General features: G+C 36.8%; 1 protein-coding gene across 2 annotated transcripts in view; it reads right to left on the bottom strand.

Moving 5' to 3' along the window:
- Window positions 1-19,315, bottom strand: part of SETD2 (SET domain containing 2, histone lysine methyltransferase) — a 119,278-nt gene that overhangs the window by 13,593 nt on the left and 86,370 nt on the right. The window contains exons 14-16 of one of the 2 annotated variants that reach the window (XM_057554657.1): window positions 16,442-16,625; window positions 9,175-9,844; window positions 1,182-1,316 (exon numbers count right to left, since the gene is read on the bottom strand). In XM_057554657.1, the coding sequence (XP_057410640.1) occupies window positions 1,182-1,316; window positions 9,175-9,844; window positions 16,442-16,625 (989 nt within the window). Of the gene's footprint in view, window positions 1-1,181; window positions 1,317-9,174; window positions 9,845-9,865; window positions 11,742-16,441; window positions 16,626-19,315 lie in introns of those variants that run through there. The other variant, XM_057554658.1, reaches the window with a different exon arrangement.

The following is a 19,315-nucleotide window of genomic DNA, read 5'->3' as shown; positions in this document are numbered from 1 at the left end:
AAGAGGAACCTGAGATCCCAGGCTCAGATAAAACATGGCCACTTTTAAGCAAACCTAAGTCTCCGAGCATGGCTGCTTTGTGAATACCCCCCAAGCCTTACTTCACAGAGCTGCTTTTTGTTGGCCCCACTTAAGTTCCACTTCCTCCATTCCTGTAGTCCTCTATCTAGCCTATAAGGTGATCTCTTTTCCCTAAACTTCCGTGTCACTTAAGAATATTCCAAATTATTCAATATCTACTAGATTACCAATCCTTCTCCAATTTGGGAATAATTTTTTCCCCTCCTCAAATTCTATCTGCATATTTCATGACACTAAACGTTGACTACTTTTAGTATTATTCATTGTGATCCTCATCTCTCTTACTGGAATGTCAGCTTTTAAGCACAGGAATGGAATCTTACGTTTGTTTTCAAAATGCCTAGAAGGACCCAATTCATAGCAAGCCCTCAAATACCTGCCATACACACTGTCTTATTTCTACGTGTTTCACATGTAGTCTTTTTACTCCATCTCCACCAACTGCCCTACTTATCGAAAGCCACCATCACTCACCAGAATGCAACAAGAGCCTTCTCTGGAATTGTCAGTATTCTAAACTGCTAATTTGGTCATGTTTAGTTTCTCAACTGCTTCTAGTGCCAGCTCCTATTTCCCATTTCATCTAAAAACAGCATTTCATCAAGATTTCATCATATCCTTCTACATATGTTGCAGAATACCAAAAGCTTCTTTCAATATATATTGTACAACATGTAAAGTGAACTATATCATTCAATTTTATATCTCTAGCCCTCAGTACAGTATCATAGTCTAGTTCTCCATAAATAATAATGGAGCTAGTCTAGAAAACTATTACTTCAGAAATTCATAGCAAAGTATAAGAATACAAGATCAATTAGTTTAAATTACAAATAAAAAGGATCCTAAGGGCAAAGTACATATAAATTAACATAGCTGTAAGTTCCACAGAATTTTTTTTAATTGACAAAACTGTCGAGTAGTGCTCCCTCAGGGTACACAGGCACTTGAGTGAAACTGGCGACTACAAAAATTTTTATAAAAAACAAACAAACAAAAAAGGAGTAAAAAAACCCCCTAACTAAACCAAACAAAAAGTAATCTTTCTAAAGATAAGGTAGGTAGCCAAGGAGAGTTTTAGCAACCAAAATATTTCTTACTGGCTGTAAGGGCTGAGGCTGCCCTGGTGCAACTATTGTAGTCACGGCTGTGGCTGGCTGTACCACCACTCCTTGTGGGTGAGCTGTGAAAATCTGTTGTCCCTGGATGTACTGAAGACTTGGCTGGGCATAACTCTAAAAGATAAAATGAAGAAATTCACAATTTATAGTTTTCTAGCTCTTAATAAGCAGTATCTGACTTTGAAGTTGACAAATCTTATTGGAAGATACATCCATTAATTTTTTTTTAACTTTCCATGTGAATATTTTACTACAAATGTGTAAAACAATCTTTTACTTCAAACTCTTTTTTTCTTTTTTGAATAATTCCCTAAGTCATTTACTTACTTTGATTTTACTTTATCATAAAAAGTTAGAAAACTTTTTTGAGGCGGAGGCGGGGATGGGGGTGGGGTGGAGTACTCATGAAACCTGTCCAATTGTTTGGCTTCAATGAGACTTGAATAACAACTGAAGCGCTACTCCTAGGATATCTGAGAAAGAGCTCCACACAATGCTCTTTACAGAGAGCATTTTAACTACCAATTCCTAATAACTAACAGCTTGTTTTGACCAGGAAAGGTCAAAAGGAGTGATCCACAGTAGAGGAAGTTGAAGGTGATCAAATTTTAAACTAGTTTTCTAGCTTTTTGTAGGCTTCTATAAGAAAGACAGCAGAATTCAATGTATCTAAAATCCTTATGACACACTGATTTATATACATAGTGCTTTATCAAGCAGAAAAGCCCTTTTGCATATATTATCTCACTCAATCCTGACCACCATCAGAGGTGGGTGTATCTCCCACACCTGGAGTTATACAACAAATAAGTACCATGGCTAGCTAGGACTTAAACCTACTCTGAAATTACGATAGAAAAACTGTTTAAAGAAGTGACAAGAAGTCCTGAAAACAACCTTGTTTTGTTAAAAGGTGATGACTACCAAGGAGCTGAACAGATACGTATTTAAGGACAGATTTTTTTTTTTTAATATTTATTTATTTATTTATTTAATTTATTTTTTGGCTGCACTGGGTCTTCGTTGCTGCGCGCGGGCTTTCTCTAGTTGCAGCGAGCAGGGGCTACTCTCCGTTGTGGTGCGTGAGCTTCTCATTGCAGTGGCTTCTCTTGTTGCGGAGCACAAGCTCTAGAGCGCAGGCTCAGTAGTTGTGGTGCACGGGCTTAGTTGCTCCGCGGCATGTGGGATCTTCCCGGACCAGGGCTCGAACCCATGTCCCCTGCATTGGCAGGCGGACTCTTAACCACTGCGCCACCAGGGAAGTCCCTTAAGGACAGATTTTGACCCTATAAACTGAGATTCTATCAGGTAAAATGATTCAGAAGTATTAATTGATAAGTACTCAAAATACAAAATATAATCAAAATATAATTATTCCAAATGATACCAGTAAAGACCCAAGGAGTCTGAATAGGTAAATATAGCTCCCCAGCAGATTTCTGGATGAATAATTACTGAGAAGACACACAGAAAGAGGAAGAATACAATACATGATTCAGTATTGCAAACAGCTTAATCTACACATATCATAAACCAGATTCAATGCTAACTGTCAAAGCAGAACTGTCAGAATAGTATCACGAAGCTGAGAGAAAAATGTATACCTTAGAAATATTTTCATCTCTAGGTATTTGGATACAAGATGGGAAATATGTGCAACATCAAAAATTTTGTAGAAATTTATCTCCTCACCTAACTAACTCCTGTCCCAAAGCCTGAAATTTGATTAAATCCAGAACACTTTTCAACACTGACATATAACCAGACAATACTGAATCAGAAGTCAGTACCAAAGAAGTATTAGCAACAAAGATGACCAAATACTGCTTAACAAGTTAAAAAGCATACTCTAAAGATAAAATATAAATAATTCTTAAAGTTCTACTTTAACTTTGATAAAATAAACCATAAAACAAAACATATCTAACCGGGCTCTATTCTATGATCACCAATTTATCTGGAAAGTTAAGTTTCCAAGGAAGTTTCTAAGGGCCAACGCCCAGAAGGAAGTATCCTCAAGAGGCAAGTTACTGTGCATGTAGGAGGTTAACACATATGTGCTGGTAACCCTGATTCTGAGTAGAAACAGTTTCTGGGAGGCTGAAGAGGACAGATGGATAAATTGGAATTTTCCCAACCCACTAAGCCAAACACCAGATACTGTAACGAATCCCAAATTTAATTTCTTTCTGACCCACTCTCCTAATCTAATCGATTGGCAAATTCTGTTGGCTCTGAATTTTTTATATATGTATGTACATGTGTATGTGTATCTGTACGTATGAGTTTATATATATGTGTGTGTGTATGTATATATATAAATACATAAAAATAAAATCTGATCATTTCTTACATCTCTCCTTCTACTATTCCAGTATAAGTGGCCATATTCTCTTGCCTAGATTATTCAACAGTCTTTTAACTGATCTCCCTACTTCTGCCCTTGACTCCCACAATCTCTTCACCCAGAGCAATCAGAGTGATTCTCTTAAAATACGTCAAATCATGCCAGTCTGCTGTAACTGCTCCAGTGGATTTTCACATTATTTACACTAACAGCCCAAATCCTCACGAAGCCCTGACCATCTTGTTCCTACCCAAGGCCTTGACCTCATTTCCTACTACAGGTATACCTCAGAGATATTGTGGGTTCAGTTTCAGAACATGCAATAAAGTGAATATTGCAATAAAAAGTGAATCACATGAATATTTTGGTTTCCCAGCACATATAAAAGTTATGCTTCACTATACTGTACTCTATTAAGTGTGCAGTAACATTAGGTCTAAAAAACAATGTACATACCTTAATTTAAAAATGCTTTACTGCTTAAAAATGCTGACCATCCTCTGAGCCTTCAGAGAGTCATGATCTGTCTGCTGGTGGAGGGTCTGGCCTCGATGTTGATGGCTGCTGACTGGGTGGCTGTGGCAATTTCTTAAAATAAGACAATGAAGCTTTTGCCACACTGACTGACTCTTCCTTTCACCATTTCTCTAGAGTAAGTGATGCTATTTGATAGCATTTTACCCACAGTAGAACTGCTTTCAAAATTGGAGTCAATCTTCTTAAACTTGCCTCTGCTTTATCAACTAAATATATGTAATATTCTAAATCCTGTGATATCATTTCAACAATCTTCACAGCCTCCTTACCAGGCGTAGATTCCATCTCAAGAAACTACTTTCTTTTTTGCTCATCTGTAAGAAGTAACTCTTCATCCATTCAAGTTTTATCATGAGACTGCAGCAGTTCAGTCACATCTTCAGGCTCTGCTTCTAATTTTAGTTCACTTGCTATTTCTACCACATCTGCAATTACTTCCACCACTGAAGTCTTCAACCCCTCCAAGTTATCAATTAGAGTTGGAATCAACTATATCTTCTGGATAACTTGCTGCAGTTTCTACATGAGCACTTGCTGCTTCACCTTGCACTTTAATGTTGCAGAGATGGCTTCTTTCCTCCAACCTCATGAACCAACCTCTGCTAAGCTTCAAACTTTTCTTCTGCAGCTTCCTCCCCCATCTCAGCCTTCATAGAACTGAAGAGAGTTAGGGAACTGGTTCTGGATTAGGCTTTGGCTTAAGGGAATGTTGTGGCTGGTATGATCTTCTATCCAGACCACTAAAACTTTCTTCATATATATCAGCAATAAGGCTGATAAGACTATTTTGCTTTCTTATCAATTTCCTTCAAGAACTTTTCCTTTGCATTCACAATTTGGCTAACTGGCACAAGACGCCTAGCTTTTGGCCTATCTCAGCTTTCAACCTGCTTTCCTCACTAAACGTCATCATTTCTAGGTTTTGATTTAAAGTGAGAGATGTACGACTCTTCCTTTCACTTGATATTTAGAGGCCATCGTAGGGTTATTAATTGGCCTAATTTTAATATTATTTTGTCTCAGGGAGTAGGGAAGCCCAAGGAGAGGGAGAGAGATCGGAAAATGGCCAGTCGGCAGAGCAGGCAGAATACAACATTTACCGATTAAGCTCGCTGGCTTATACGGGCTCAGTTCATGACACCCCAAAACAATTACAATAGTAATGTCAAAGATCACTGATCACAGCTCACCGTAACAAATATAATAATAATGAAAAAGTCTGAAATAGTGCAAAAATTATCAATTTGTGACACAGAGACATGAAGTAAGCAAATGCTGTTGGAAAAATGGTGCCAACAGACTTAATTTGACACAGGGTTGCCACAAACCTTCAATGTGTAAAAAATGCAGTATCTGCAAAGCACAATGAGGTGTGCCTGTACTGTCACCTTAACTCATTTAGAAAAGGAAGGGCTTCACAATTATATCACACATTTTGAATGACAAACATTTCATATCCTGATTTTGAAAAAAAAAATTTTAAAGCTAGATCAAAATACTAATTTTGAGAACAACTGTCAACAGGATGAAACATGTTATCTTCAGAGTGATCAAGAGGTTAAACACCCAAATCTAAAATAGAAAAATGCTAATATTTTGGAGGGTAAAATTTCTTTGACCCTCAGTGAAACTACATTCATGAAGAATTTATCTTGTCAGATCACAGTTGTGTAAGGCTTATCATGGAGACACTCTAAAGGATTCAATTAATGTGTAGTAAAGCTGTGGTTTCTTTAGCATGAAAAGTCTGGCTACAAATGCTGGTTGTGAGATAACTTCTAAACTGAAATGGCATTACCCAGCTTGATCATTCCCTGTGAATGATATGGCTCCAGACAAATTTTATGTTTCTAAAATACAAAGATATATTTAAAGGATAACAATTTATCAACAGGAAGGAATGCTACACATACTGAAAATAATTCCCAAAGGAAATGCGAAAAACATCTTAACAATATCACTGCAAAACAAAAACAGAAACCACAAAAACCAAAACCTTTATAAACAAACAAAAACCAAAACCACCCAAAATTGCAACATTCATTTGGAGATATAGTGTTTGAAACTCAAACTGTCAAAAAGTAGAGGGAAAATAAACATTTTCCAGAGTTCTGTAGTACCTACCCAAACCAGCTGACAATCATATGCCAAAGCCAAAACAATTAACAGCAATAAAAAGGGGAAACTGGTTTGCAGTCCCACTGAAATAATACAAAAGATGTACACATTTGTGAGATATATCCAAATAGCATGTGCCTGTGAAATTTATCCATTTGCTGGAAGAAAGTCTGTTGGAGATTGGCTCTACCTACAAGGGACTTGAAATTACACAAAAGCTAATTTCTCAAACATAAATCCAGTCTAGAAATATCTTTAAAATGTGACTTCTAATGGGAATTTTAAGAGAGGGTCCAATATGTTATAGAGGGGAAAACATAATTGTTCTGCTTCCACTTCTAAAGGGAAAAAAACAGCTATTACTTTATATCTGAGTCACTTCACTTATGTGAACAATTTATAGTGTAAGCACTCAATTTTTTGAGATGTAATTTAGTGTAACTTTTTAAGAATAGGTCACTCTAATGTCACAAGACCACTATAAAGCACATGGCCTCAGTTAAAACTGAGCTTTTATGTCTAATAAGCAGCTGTGGCAAGAAATTAAAGTCACCTTCTGATAACACATCTGCTCCAAATTTCAAAGATACTGCATATGTACACACACTCACAAATTTATATTATACCATATCACATACTACTTCACTGTCAAGGTTATTATACCTTATTATAGGTTATTATACCTCAGCTCATGTTGGTATGGTTGATATTTGATTTGAACAACACAGGCCTCAACATAGACCAGATATATGAGCCAGACACCAGATAGATGACCTTGATCAGCTGTAATTCACAGCCCACTAATGTCAATACTCTCAGTATTAAGGTAACTAAGAACTATAATTAAACCTTCAAGGTATATGGTGCTTTAAATTTATCATTACTAATATCCATTATCTCATACAAACCTCAACCACTCTGAGGCATTCTGCTCATTTAATAAATGAGAAAGCTAAAACTGAAGAATCTAAGTGCCTGTCTCCAGGACACACAGTAATGACAGACTAGGACTTAAAATACACACGCTAGGGCTTCCCTGGCGGCGCAGTGGTTGAGAGTCTGCCTGCCAATGCAGGGGACACGGGTTCGAGCCCTGGTCTGGGAAGATCCCACGTGCCGCGGAGCGACTGGGCCCGTGAGCCACAATTACTGAGCCTGTGCGTCTGGAGCCTGTGCCCCGCAACGGGAGGGGCCGCGATAGTGAAAGGCCCGCGCACTGCGATGAAGAGCGGCCCCCGCACCGCTATGAAGAGTGGCCCCCGCTTGCCGCAACTAGAGAAAGCCCTCGCACGAAACGAAGACCCAACACAGCCAAAAATAAATAAATAAATAAAGTAGCTATTAAAAAAAAAAAAAAAAAAAGCAAAGAACTACTTCTAAAAAAAAAAAAAAAAATACACACGCTAACAACATGCTCTATGCTTCTCATTACCCAGAGTTGAACATCATCTCTGATCAACTAATCTCATAAAGAAGGGAAGGATAGTCTGAACCATCTTAGTCCATTTATCAACTACTCTAGCACACGAAAAGCAGATTAGGGAGTCAATAAATGACTCCTTGGTAGGAACAGACTGAAAACTTGAAATAAAATTGTAATACTTGAGTCTTAAGGCTATGACTAAACCCTAGAGAAATCTTTTACTCACTGGGATGGAAAAAATTAATTCTATTTTAAAAGAACAACCATAAGATCACTGAGCTTTCTACTAAAGAGTCTTTAATTCTGTAGGAGGCAGAATTATGCATAACAAACACCACCACCAACAACAATAAAAAGCTACTAAGAAAATTGATAGCCAATAACCAATAATGCCCATTTTCTTACCTGCTGTATTTAGCCCTATAACATTAGTTTTAAGCCAAACATGAAAGGAAAAACACACACACAAAAAACTAAGTATAAGAATGTTCAGTGCAGTATTATTTATAATTATGAAAAAGAACTTTCAATTTAAACAACTACCCCAGGAAAATGGATAAACAGCGACCTTATAAGCAAATGTGGTATTATACAGACGTTAAAATGTGTATGTGTATGTATGCATATATATATATATACACACACACATAAAAATACAGAGTAATTTGGAAAAATGGTTAAGAATCATGTTACACAGAAAAACATGGGATAAAAAAACTTCCAAGTCTTCAAAATTACAAATTCATAAAATATATAAACATGTGGTTAAAGAGATCATAAAAGTGAAGGCAGTTAATACAGTTAAGGTTTTCAGAATTAAAGCAGGACACTGTCACGGCCTTTTGAACAAATTTTGATACAGCTTCATAACAAAAATACGAACAGAAGTAAAAATTGCTTCTGTTACTTCAATACTAAGTAATGTGTACAGGAAACATCTCTGGGAGTCTCTGCCATCCACAACAATTCACCTTTAAGGGGTGACGAGGAATGATGGGAGAGACATAGGAATGTGGTGAAGATGATGCCTTAAAGAGTCTTTTTTTTTTTAATGTATTGGTTTTATAAAAAAGAAAAGAAATTTGATTAAAAGCCACAAAAATACACTTCAAAAGTTATTCTCTCTCTCTCGCTGATCACTTGCTTTTGGGGAAGCCAGCTGGCATGTTGTAAGCAGCGCTATTGAGAGTGGTAAGGAACCAAGGACAGCTAACAACCATGTGAGTGAGCTTGAAAGTAAACCTTCCATCCCCTGTCTAATCTTCAGATGACTACAACCCTGCTTAATAGCTTGACTATAATTTCATGACTCTGAGCCAGAACCACCCAGCCAAACTGCTTCTGAATTTCTGACCCACAGAAACTATGAGATAATAATTACTTACTGTTTTAAACTGCTAAGTAATTTGTGACACAACAGATAACTAGTATATATAAAATTAGCCAATATGTAAAAGTGGTCAATGGCAGGACTTCCCCCTCACATCAGATTTAACATCCCATAAACAGACAGTAAAACAGACAAGAGAATTTCCAAAATTAGTTACCTGTACAATTGGTGGAGTTGTCTGTGAATAGGGTGATGTCACACCATAGACAGTTGGACAAGCCTGTCCTTGATAATATATGGTTGCTTGAGACTGTGCAGGAGAGTACTGCTGCTGTACACTCACGGACTGTTGGTTTGAATCCCAAACACCATAATTCTGTCCCTGGACTGGGCCTGGGGCTGGCACTGGCAAGACGGTGACACTGGAGTCTTGGTGTACCACACCATCACTTTGGGCCACATACTGTGAACTGGAAACTTCCACAGGGGCTGCCACATGTGGCACCACTGGCACAGGTGGAGGGGCAGCAAGGGGTTCTGTAGAATGTCCCACCAAGGGCTGAGAATGATCATAAGGAGCAGGAGAACACACAGGATCCATGCTGGGTGTGGGGAGGAGCACCTTTCCAGCATTAGGATTGCTGGGATCCACATAGGCCTGCATGGGATAACCTGGTGGGTAGCCAGCAAAGGGGTGATGAGGGGCATTGTAGCCAAGAGAGTCATAGGGCAGTGGAGATGTCATTCCCAGGTTCTGCATCTGCTGCTGTTGTTTTTGAGCCTCCCGCTGAGCTACCTCCTGCTCAAACAACTTTCGACGCTCCTCTGTAGAAAGTTTATTGCGATCTTTAATTCGTACTTTCTTTTTAGAAGTTGGTGTATCATATCTAGAAAGAAAACAATTAGAGCACCACAAAAAGTTTTTCCCTAAATCAGAGACATAACCAAAGCACTAATAAATGTTATGTCACTCGATACTAAACCATTAACCACACCAACTCCAATTTGGCACTGGTTGAAAATCATACTCAAAATTACTTAAGGAGTTTTGCAGATAGGAGAGAACCTCAAGGAAATAGACACTTAGATGAAAATAATAACTTTATCCTTATCCTCAGCTTCTAGAACTTCAAATTAAAGATACATGTAGTATCCTAAATAGATTCTTCTTTATAGTTAAGTTCTGTAGTTCTGTAACTACAAATTCTGAAATTAAAACAAAAACCCAAATACACTAATAAAAGCTACAGAATTTGATGTATGTCTGACCACACCCATTAATATCAACACAGGTTAGTTAAGTGAAAGATAAGCATGTACACATAAAAGTATGGGGAGTTATATTCACATACTCTTCTTTGTGCAGTACCAAGTATAATATCATATTGCTAAACCTAATACCCTGTGATAGTTTTGACAACTATCCCCAGTAAGCCCCCAAGAAACCATCAGCTCTAACATTCACAAGAGAACTGAGGACTTAAAAGATTCTTTTGTGAAGTTCTATGGATTGAATTGAACTTTTGAGAAAGGCTCTTGGCAAAAATGAAAATGACAACTAATTTCAAGATGTTTCATTGCAAAGAAACATCTAATATAACAGATTCCTGGATAAGGGTACAACATTTATCCAAACAACAAAAAATATATGGTCTAAAAACCTCTTAGTTGAAAACATCCTTTAAAGTGTTAGTGGGGTGGTAGTACCCTTAGCTGCCTGGCAGAAACAAATGCAAACAGTCTATAGAAGAGAGCACCTTAAATCCAGGCCTCAATGAATTCCTACAGATTAAGTTCTAAGGAACAGGAGTTCATTAGAAAATAAAATTAATCTTGTCATTTGTGACAACATGGATGGACCTAGAGGGTATTATGCTGAGAAAAATAAATAAGACAAAGAAAGATAAATACTGTATGATTTCACTTGTATGTGGAATCTAAAAAACAAATGAACAAACAAAACAAACAGAGTTACAGATACAGAGAACAAACAGCTGGTTGCCAGAGGGGAGAGGGGAAGAAAGAAACAGGTGAAAGAGATTAAGAGGTACAAAAATTCAGTTGCAAAATAAATGAATCACACGGTATGAAATGTACAGTATGGGGAATATAGTAAAAAACTATGTAATATCTTTGAAAGGTGACATACCGTAACTAGACTTATTACGGTGATCATTTTGGTATAGAAATATCAAATTACTATGCTGTGTAACTGTGTAACAGGAACTAACAGTGCTGTAGGTCGATTATACTTCAAAAAAATTCACAGAAACAAACTCATAGAAGATAAACATGTACTAGGGATATAATGTACCACATGATACATATATAATGAACACTGCTGTATGTTCTATATGAAAGTTAAGAGAGTAAATCCTAAGACTTCTCATCACAAGGAAAGGTATTTTCCCCTATTTCTATAATTTTGTATCTACATGAGATGATGGATGTTCACTAAACTTGCTGTGATGATCATTTCATGATGTAAGTCAAATCATATGCTTAACATCTTAAACTTATACTGTGCTGTATGTCAATTATATCTCACTGAAAGCAAAAAAAAAGTATATAATTACAAAATTATAAAATACCCCCCCCCACCCCACACACACACAAGTGAGAGGAAGAGACACACAAAGACTGCTGATACTGGAATTATCACACACAAAATATTAGAGATGTTTAATATGTTTAATAAGATGAAAGAGGCTATTAAAAATATGCCTAAGGAACAGGACCATAAAATACTATCAGGCAGATTTGAATAAGAACCCCATGAAGCATCTAGAAAGGAAAAAGAATGAAAATTAAAACTCAATTATCATATAAAATTGAAATTGCACATACCTGGCAAAATTCTACTTAAATATCCAAGAGAAACTTTTGCACATGTACACCAAAATAAGATAACAGCACTATACGTAACAGAAGAAGCTTTATAACAAAACATTATACAGTAATAAAAATGAATAAACTGACACTGTTATGAATAAATCTTAGTAAATAAATATCAAGTCAAAACAAAGTACCGTCAAATTAAATGCAAAATAATAGCCTTTTTATACAGTTAAAACTAACATATTTTTAAGAGATATATATTAGATGACATAAAACTATATTTTAAAAAAGGCAGGCCAGGGTATAATGAACACAGAATCCAACAGATACTACTTGTTATCACAAGTAGTAAAGACAGGGGACGGTACAGAAATAAGTGACATAGCAAGATTTATATAACTGTTAAGATCCTGACTTTTGTGCTGGGACCTCCAGGGCTCATTACATTATAATAAATGTATGGAGAAAAGGTCCATGGATAGAAATAAATGTCATGAACCAAGAAATAACCTAATATTCAATTCAATTCAGTGCCCATAAGAGCCATGGTATGGTTAAGCAAGAGATTAGATCTGAAGAGAATTAGTAACTTGGAAGATGATCTTCAAATTTAAAAAGTTCGATGAATTTCAACCAGGTTGAAAAAAAAAAGAAATCCTCATATAAACACAGGGTAGCGATAATGCAGAACACCAAATACAAAGATAACTTCTTAAAAGCAGGTCAAGAGAAAAGCCAGGTTACTTAACAAAGAATAGCAACCAACAAGTTTCATAAAATCAATAAGGAAAGTCAGAAGAATGAAGAATAACAGCTTCAAAGTGTTGAGAAAAACTGTCAACCCAAAAGAACTTCCTTTCAAAAATGAGAATAAATGTTCACATAAAGACTTGTTCATAGCCAGTAATATTCACAATAGTCATCTGGAAACAATCCAAACACCTATCAACTAATGAATTTATAAACAAACTATAGTATACCTATACAATGGACTACTACTAAGCACTAAAAAAGAACTGAGACGCATAATAACATGGATGGATATCTCAAATATAATATGCTAAGTGAAAGAAGACAGAATATATTTTATAGTATATGATACCATATATATGACATTGTGGAAAAGACAAAACCAAGTCAGAAAGGAGATCAGTGGTGGCCAGGGACCAGGAGTAGAAGAAGGGGACGCACTACAAAGGGGTAAGAGATAATTTCATGAGGTGATGAAATGTTCTATTGGGTTGGCCCAAAAGTTCGTTTGGATTTTTCTGTAAGATGTTATGGAAGAACCCGAATGAACTTTCGGGCCAACCCAATATATAACTTCTGTGGTTGTAGTTACATAACTGTATGCATCTGACAAAACTCAATGAGCAATACACTTAAAATCATGAATTTTACTGTAAGCAATTTATACTTGCTGGTTAAATAAAGCTGATTTTTAAAATTGAGCGTGAGCAATGCAAACAAAATATGAAAAAGACTTTTTAGACAAAAACTGAAATATTATGAAGAGAAACTCACTAAAAGAAACCATTTAGGGACTTCCCTGGTGGCGCAGTGGTTAAGAATCTGCCTGCCAATGCAGGGGACGCGGGTTCGATCCCTGGTCTGGGAAGATCCCACATGCCAGGGAGCAACTAAGCCCAAGCACCACAACTACTGAGCCTGAGCTTTAGAGCCTGCAAGCCACAACTACTGAAGCCCACGCACCTAGAGCTGGTGCTCCTCAACAAGAGAAGCCACCTCAATGAAAAGCCCGCACACCGCAACAAAGAGTAGCCCCCTCTTGCCGCAACTAGAGAAAGCCGGCATACAGCAACGAAGACCCAACGTAGCCAAAAATAAATAAACAATTTTAAAAAAAGAAACCATTTAAAGGGGTCTGAGATAAGAAAGAAAAGAAACTAGTAAATGTAAACAAACTAAAAAAATCAGTTGGTCTACATAAAAAAATTAACAATAACTGATGGGAGGAGGGAGAAGGAATTATAATACTGGACAATAATACCATGTAAATTGGGAAGGCTGAATGGTCAGAGTTGTTCAGGATATTGGTTAGCTTTAAGTTTTATTAAATTGAAACAACCAGTTAAAGAATTAAAGAATTGTCACAAAAGATAAAAAAACAAAAACAAAAACACCCAATCAGCTATAAGCTATTTGTTAGACACAGAAAAGTTGAACGTAAAAGGAAGGAAGAGCCTTCCTGGGACAGGCCTTCCCCCATATCCTATGCTTTAGCTCCTCGCTGAAGTACCTAGACAACAGTATTTGATGCACATTTCCTGAGCTGTTTTACAGATGTGAAAACCCCCACCAAATGGAAGATGTTAACTACTTAAAGACCAGGAGCACATAGCCCCAGGCCTCCTTAAGCCTAAGGACTGATAATATTAACCCCTGTGACACCACCCTGTTACCTCACCATCAGCCAATCACAGAACAGTGCACAAGCTGATCACTTACCCTGTGACCCCCCTCCCTCACCTGGCTTTTAAAAATGCTTTGCGGAAACCCTTCAGGGAGCTTGGGGTTTTTTTTAGAGCATGAGCCACCCATCTTCTTGCATGGCCCCGTGATAAACCTTTCCCTGCTCCAAAAAATAAAAAATAAAATAAAATAAAAGGAAGAAAGATATACCAGTTAAATCCTACTAAAAGGAAGATAAGCATATTTCTATGAATATCAAACAAAAGAGACTATAAAGCAAGCTTCAATAAAATTATAAGAACTGTTATCATACAGATCAATTAATGACAAATTGAAAATTTAACAAAAAGAAATTTAAACACACTGTATATCCTAATAGTATTTAGAACTAGATTATGATGAAGCTGCATTAACAAGAGTAGTTCAAGCAGTCTTACAGTTCTTAAACACTTCTATTAGAAGAGAAAAATTAATGAGCTAAGAATCCCAATTGTTCCAGTTAAGAAATTAAAAAAACAATATAACAAGCCTAAAAAAGTGGAAGGAAACAAAATATGAGTAGAAATCAATTACCAAGATAAAAAATGCTATCATTCTGTGATTTGCATTGGAGGTATTGCTAGCAAAGTAACATGAACAAGGCATAAGAACTAGAAAGGAAAACCAAAACAAATTCATATGATATGGACTGTTGACAATGACAAAAAAAGGAGACAGTGGGGCAAAAAAAATCCTATACTCTTGAAATTAATACAAGTTTTGTATGGTTAACAAACATACGATCAATATACAAAGGTGAATTGCATATCGAAACACCAAAACCAAAATGAATATGTAACAGAAGTTAGGGTTCTCAGAAATAAATACACCAAAAGATACACAAGTTTTTCTGGAGAAAACTATAAACAAAGACATTAATGAAAAACTTTATCTTCATTAAAAGTATTAAAGAAGACCTAACTAGACAGAGAATATTCAAATACTCAAAGCAGATTCTAAGGAAGAATAAATCTGAGAAAAGACAGGGCATCCCAGAAGATCAAGTAGGGATTTGCCCTACTTGCTATCAAGACTTAAATATAAGATAGTCATAGGAGCCCAGAAACAGATCCTCCCATATGTGAAAACCTGTTGGAAAGAGGCAGCACTGCAGATCAGTGGGGAAAGGAGGGGCTTTCAAGTAGTAAATGATGCTGGGACAACTGGGTGTTCACTTAGAAAAAAATGAAACCAGATTCCTACCTTAAAATATATACAAAAATTAATTCCCAATGGATTAAGGACTTAAATCTTGCTAAAAAAAAAAAAAGTGTATACACACACACACACACACACACAAAGTCATCTCAAGAATTGGGAAGAATTTCTTAAAACACTGTAAACACTAACCATAAAGGAAACATACAATATATATGATATATTCAATTACACCACAATTAATAAATTCTGTGTATTGAAAGATACAGAAAGAGTCAAAACACAAGTCATAAACTGGGAAAAAATACTTGCAGAATTATATTTAGAATATAAAAAAAGAACCCCTAGAGCTTAAAAAGACAAAATTTAATGAACACCACATATAAAATGACACTTCACAGAAGAGTAAACAGAAATGGTCAATAAACATAGGGCAAAATGTTCAATCTATTTAGTAATTAGAGGAATGTAAATTAAAATCATGATGAATTACTATTATATACCCAGAGAACCCAAAATTAAAAATTCTGACAACTGCATTACATGACTGCTATATCTCAATTTTTTTGAAGTATAAAAGAACTTCTCGGGAACAAATGTTTTCTAGTACCCAGCAGGTGATTATGTGGCCTGTTTTTCTACCAGCAACACAAGACAGCCTCTGACACAGGGATCAAACAACATTTTGAACTGGTATGGTGTAAGATTCACTAGAAAACATAGGGTTATCTCCCATCAACCCCCATTCCCCTTTAAAGAACAAATCTCTGGCTCCTCAAATAGCATTTAAACGTTATGAAGTAGAAGCCATTCGAGTACCAAAAATCTATTAGTCTTCACAGCTATTATTACTGTCAAAAGAGGCTCTCAGTAGTTATGAGTAGAGTTTCCTTTTATACTCACTCACAAAAGAATACATTTATTACAAAAGCACGTGTTGCCCCAAATCAGAAGTGTATCACTTGGGTACTTTTTGACTTGCTCAGAAAAGAGAGTAACTCACATAGGCCACTTACCTGTCATCTGGCCTTTTTGTTCCCCGCTCATAGGCAGAAGCAGGTGGTGAGAGGGAGCCCCTTCGTTTCCTTTTCTCTTTATTTTGAGTTTGTTTGTCTGGGTCTCTCTCTCTTGACCTGTTAGGAGTCTTTGGGGCAACTGTTTGATCTCTGAAGCCAACAGCATCCCTTCCTCGTTCGGTTACTAAGGGAAAAGGGTTTTTTAAAAAATTTACTTGGTAGATTTTTCTCCATCATGATAGTATACCAACTGTATAATAAAATTTCTATCCAACAAACAGATCTATGGACTCCTCCTTCATATACCCAGTCCCGAATCTGGACGAGACACAAGGTCTTATATGCTTGTGTGCTCTACTTCCTAAAAGTCTCTTCTATGAATGCCCTTTTCTACCTTTATCCACCAAAGTCTCAGTCCAAGCTTTCATCATTTCTAACAAGTTCTGTGGAACACATGCATGCAAGATGTTCCTGATACCTTTAGTAAGGCAGTCTGCTTGTCAGTTCAAAATGTAAAAGCCTTCCACTGCCCTTATAACTCTGCATATTTACAATTGGTAGAAAAACAGCCTGGCATGCTAAACATAAAAACCTCAATAGAAAAATCTCTTTAATTAAAAAAAAAAATTAGACAACTTTTTATGAACTACAATTTCAAAAGAAAAATATTTCAAACACAGGTGAATCAGGTGGTAATTCAGGAAGTTATCAAAACCAGAGCGCTACATCTTCAAAAAAAAGAACGCCAGCTTCCTATTCAAAGATGGAAGCTGGGGGCTTCCCTGGTGGCGCAGTGGTTAAGAATCCGCCTGCCAATGCAAGGGACACGGGTTTGAGCCCTGGTCCGGGAGGATCCCACATGCCGCGGAGCAACTAAGCCCGTGCGCCACAACTACTGAGCCTGCGTTCTAGAACTCACAAGCCACAACTACTGAAGCCTGTGTACCTAGAGCCTGTGCTCCGCAACAAGAGAAGCCACCGCAGTGAGAAGCCCGCGCACTGCAATGAAGAGTAGTCCCTGCTCACCACAACTAGAGAAAGCCCGTGCACAGCAACAAAGACCCAACGCAGCCAAAAATAAAATTAAAAAAAAAAAAAAAAAAAGATGGAAGCTAACCTTCTTCACTTACTCAGTCTCTTTACCTAGAATGGTTCTCACCCAGTTCCATTGCCATTGCTCCCAAAAGCTGCCCTAAGTACTACTTTTCACTGATCACACCACCTAGTCTTTCATTTTCCTAAGTAGTCTAGATCCCACCAATGAACATTTCAATATAAATTGACTGGTATTATATGCTGTTGCTTTGTGTGTGTTAGTACTGCTACCTACTAATCATATTGCTCTCTTCATAAGGAGAGAATTTCTTATAAAATATCTCTCATAGCGCAAAGCGGATTCTCAATAAACATTGTTTTTTCTTTTCTCATCTCAGAAAAATGTGCTATCAGTTGTTTTTTCCCCAGCAGTAGGATTAGGTTTACATATACCATTCTCACAGTTCTTTTAGCTGGCCAAAAACTCATTTACAAAAAAGTTACTAATCTACAGCCATGTATGAGTATTTGTCAGTGAGAAGGTAACAGAACTAACTCATCTAATACCACATGCTGGCAGAAAATACTATACAATTAAAACAACTGTTCAGCTCAGAAGGTATTAGCACAACATCCTTTTGTGAAGTATTATTATCTAGTTTCATCTGGATCTGCCCATGACTACTCTATTTCCTCCCTCAAACCCAGGTTCCTTACCCTGGTGTTAATTTCCTTAAAATGTGGCTATTTCTTCACTATATACTGGTAAAACAAGAAAAGGAATCATACCAACAGTATATTCTGACTCTGCATCTTAGAATATGTGAGGCAGAGAAATCATCTTATATATTCAGGCTGATTTTCTATTTTAAAACGAGGATAAAGCTAGACTGCATATTTCCCAAAGTATTTCACAATCCTTATGAATTTTAAAAGTTCTAAGCTTTTTAACTGCTTGACATTGAGGAGTAACATAGGAAGTCAGGTTTGCATTATAAGCATTTCTCTAATCTAAAAGCCTGAGACTGAGATGGAGGCGGGGGTTCCCCACATGTGAGGATGAGACTGAAGTTGGCACACAAAAGGCTGCTCCCTGAAAAGATTATAACTGTCCACTACAGACCATGTCCTGCTTCTCTCAGAGGGCCATACCAGACTAGATATTTACAAAATAATGGTGGAAGGGTGGGGTGGGGGGACCTTCATAGGTATTGAAACTTTGCCTGTCTTGCTAATGTTTTCAACTCAGTGGGCCCAGAGAAGCTAGCCTCTGATGATCAACTCTATAGTGGTGTTGCTCATATTGCCAACCAGTACTACTCAACCCAGCTTTCTTTCTTATGGGAAGAATTCTTTGCAGCCTTAAGTAGGATGTCTGGCTATGAAGAGACTAAACCAGTAGAACTAAAAATATCCAAAAGATACAAAAGTGATGTAAAGGATACTTTACAGGGCTTTAACCAATAAGATTATTTAACCAATAAGATTTAAGATTACAAAAAGTTCTTCATGCCAAAAATAAAGAAAAAGACCAAAAACATGATCACACTGGCTCCTTTACTCTATTTATATTGGGTCACTGCTGGAGGGGCACAAGAGGCTAACAAGAGCCATCATAATTTATACCACTGCTTTAATCTCTAAAGTATGTTGGAAACATAGCTAAGTGGTAAAGCCCAGAAACCATACTGCAATGGTTTCCCTATTATCTGTTCTGTAATAATGATTCTTAACCTTGTGAGGGGTCACTGATTCCTTGAGAATCTGATGAAAGTTCTGAATTTTCCCCAGTAAAATGAATGTATACCAAGGATTTTGCATATAAACATCTACAGGTAA

Source organism: Balaenoptera acutorostrata, chromosome 10 (genome assembly GCF_949987535.1).
Source record: "Balaenoptera acutorostrata chromosome 10, mBalAcu1.1, whole genome shotgun sequence".
Taxonomy (NCBI): domain Eukaryota; kingdom Metazoa; phylum Chordata; class Mammalia; order Artiodactyla; family Balaenopteridae; genus Balaenoptera; species Balaenoptera acutorostrata.
This window is presented reverse-complemented; position numbering and strand designations above follow the sequence as displayed.